Below are 2,166 nucleotides of genomic sequence, written 5' to 3'. Positions count from 1 at the left end.
TTATTGTTCTTAATGTTAGAATTTATTAAGAATTAGAGTTATTAGTCGATGATGATCAAAGTCAAATTATGATTTATTAACGAAGCAAATTCAATAAAAAAAATAAAACATAATTTAGCTTTTGACTATTCAATTACGAGAAGTAAAGAATTCGTTCCAACTTCCAATTCATAACATTCTGTGGATCTTTTTCAATAATTTTTATTGTATAAATAAAGTTAAGTAGCAACATAGAATAGACTTGTAAATTAAGTGATCACCTATGAAATTTTCATCCAGAAATTATTGAGTTATTAATGTCTGCTTAAATCATTAATTTACAGTGACGTCTATATATTCAAGCCGTTTTCCTATTGTTTAGGTATAAGGACCACCTCCAGTGTGGCCGCTGCCGCCTCCTGCTTTTCCGCCGTCGCCGCCCCTACTCTTGCTAACTTTCTCGCAAGACGGACACATTGTAAGTGTTGCCGCCGCCTTAGGTACCTGAATGAAAAACGGCAGCGGCGTTGACGGTGTTTGTTCCATTTTCACGGCGGACTGTAGCTCCACCAACTCTTTATTCAATCTCCGATTCTCTTCGCTTAATCTTTGAAAGTGTTTCTTCAAGAACTCGTAGTCCACCTCGGTTTGCTTCAGTTTCGTCCTGTATAATAATTATGAATAAATTGTATTCAATTAATCCATGCAGAAAACCGAAATAAAGATTAAATCCATAACAAGAAATTAAATTAAGAATGAGTATAGTTTTGAAAAATTAATTACCTGGCTCTTCTGTTTTGAAACCAAACTTCTACTTGTCTTGGTTTCAGATTCAACCTTTCTGCAAGTGTCTGTTTCTGAACCTGTCATCCATGCAATTTCAAACGGAAAAAAAGAAAAGCCAATTTATTTTCAACAATAATTCAGAAAAATATATATTTATAAAACGAGAATCCAGATGCATACCGTATTAAGGGTAGTGTGCTGTTTGAAAGTGTCTTCAAGCAAGAAGATTTGTTCTTTACTAAGCCTCAATTTCTTTCTGCCATAGTTTCTGTCTTCATCCTCTTTGCTACCATTGGAAACACTGTCTTTGCTAGCTTGTTTGTCATCTTCAAAATTGACTTTCAAACTACTGGAACCAGAACCAAAGCCAGAACCCGAGCCCTCGATTGCATGATTACTCGAGTGAAGTGGGATCGAAAGATCAAGAAAAAACACGCGCTTATTCTTCCGATCATGATCCCTTTTCGGCATGAATTTGTTTAATCCGATTCCCAAATCAAGTGTTGTGTTACAAACTTCATCATCTTCTTCTTCCATGGTTGATCAAAGAGAATATTTTGTTTTGGAATGTGAATGTGAGATTAGGAAGGGCTAGCTGGGATGATATATACGGTTATATGTGTAATTAGTAGGGCATAATTAAGTGAAAACAGATTTTTTAATTATGTATTTATTAATGCAAAATGTGAAAGGAACGTGTAATTATAGTGCATGCGTTAGGAACGCAGTCTCCCAGGAGGAAACCAAAAAACCATCTCAGTTGTCAAGTTTGATTAATTTCAGTACCGTTTTAAGTACATATAATTAAAGCCGCGTTTGACTCTAATAAAAACATGCGTTAGTTTGTATAAATAAAAATAAAAAAATCTTAATTATAAATTTAACAAAATATAATTTTAAAATTCATAAATCTGTGAAAAATTTATAAATCGGATAATCACATTTTGTGGCCTCAAATAAAATATTGTGACCTATATTTTAATTAATTAATAGATCACGATAACAATAACATACTATTTGTGGTTACAACTTACATGAGGTCATACTCATATAAGACAATTTATGGATCTTAATCACATATTTATTTGAAAATCACACATTTGATATGTAACATAATATTTATTAATAGTAATTTACCCAATTAATTGGCCATAGACACTATTCACCCACGCAACCTCCACCAACCAAATTGCCGCGACTACGATCAGGATCCATAACACTTTCGTTGGCCAATCGTAACCCAAAAGCAATTACTTCAGACCTAAACCCCGACCTTTTGTTGGCTTTTCATCTCGTCAAAATGCTCCTTCGACTCTATGCTATCAAAATTGGCTTGATTTGTGTGGTTCCAATCACTCACAATCTTCAAAACCAACATCGATGAAGGAGACATTGACTTCT

The 2,166-nt window shown here is 33.8% G+C and overlaps 1 protein-coding gene across 1 annotated transcript; it reads right to left on the bottom strand.

Annotated features, from left to right (window-relative positions):
* Positions 1 to 143: 143 nt before the first annotated feature.
* On the bottom strand, positions 144 to 1,332 carry LOC111390906 (homeobox-leucine zipper protein HAT9-like). The gene is made up of 3 exons (XM_023016025.1): positions 946 to 1,332; positions 763 to 842; positions 144 to 643 (listed from the first exon to the last, which is right to left on the bottom strand). The coding sequence occupies exons 1-3, from the start codon at positions 1,300 to 1,302 to the stop codon at positions 358 to 360; spliced, it is 723 nt and encodes a 240-aa protein (XP_022871793.1). The 5' UTR covers positions 1,303 to 1,332; the 3' UTR covers positions 144 to 357.
* Positions 1,333 to 2,166: the final 834 nt, after the last annotated feature.

Source organism: Olea europaea, unplaced genomic scaffold (genome assembly GCF_002742605.1).
Source record: "Olea europaea var. sylvestris unplaced genomic scaffold, O_europaea_v1 scaffold724, whole genome shotgun sequence".
NCBI classification, from domain to species: Eukaryota; Viridiplantae; Streptophyta; class Magnoliopsida; order Lamiales; family Oleaceae; genus Olea; species Olea europaea.
Note: the sequence above shows the minus strand (reverse complement) of the source record. Positions and strands in the feature narration are given on the sequence as shown.

What these genes read in the sequence shown, in the direction of transcription:
- LOC111390906 (XM_023016025.1), bottom strand. Translation starts at nt 1,302, where the DNA reads ATGGAAGAAGAAGATGATGAAGTTTGTAACACAACACTTGATTTGGGA. An exon ending in AGCACACTACCCTTAATACG is followed by an intron (nt 843 to 945) that starts GTATGCATCTGG and finishes CATGGATGACAG; the next exon opens with GTTCAGAAACAGACACTTGC. An exon ending in TTTCAAAACAGAAGAGCCAG is followed by an intron (nt 644 to 762) that starts GTAATTAATTTT and finishes ATTATTATACAG; the next exon opens with GACGAAACTGAAGCAAACCG.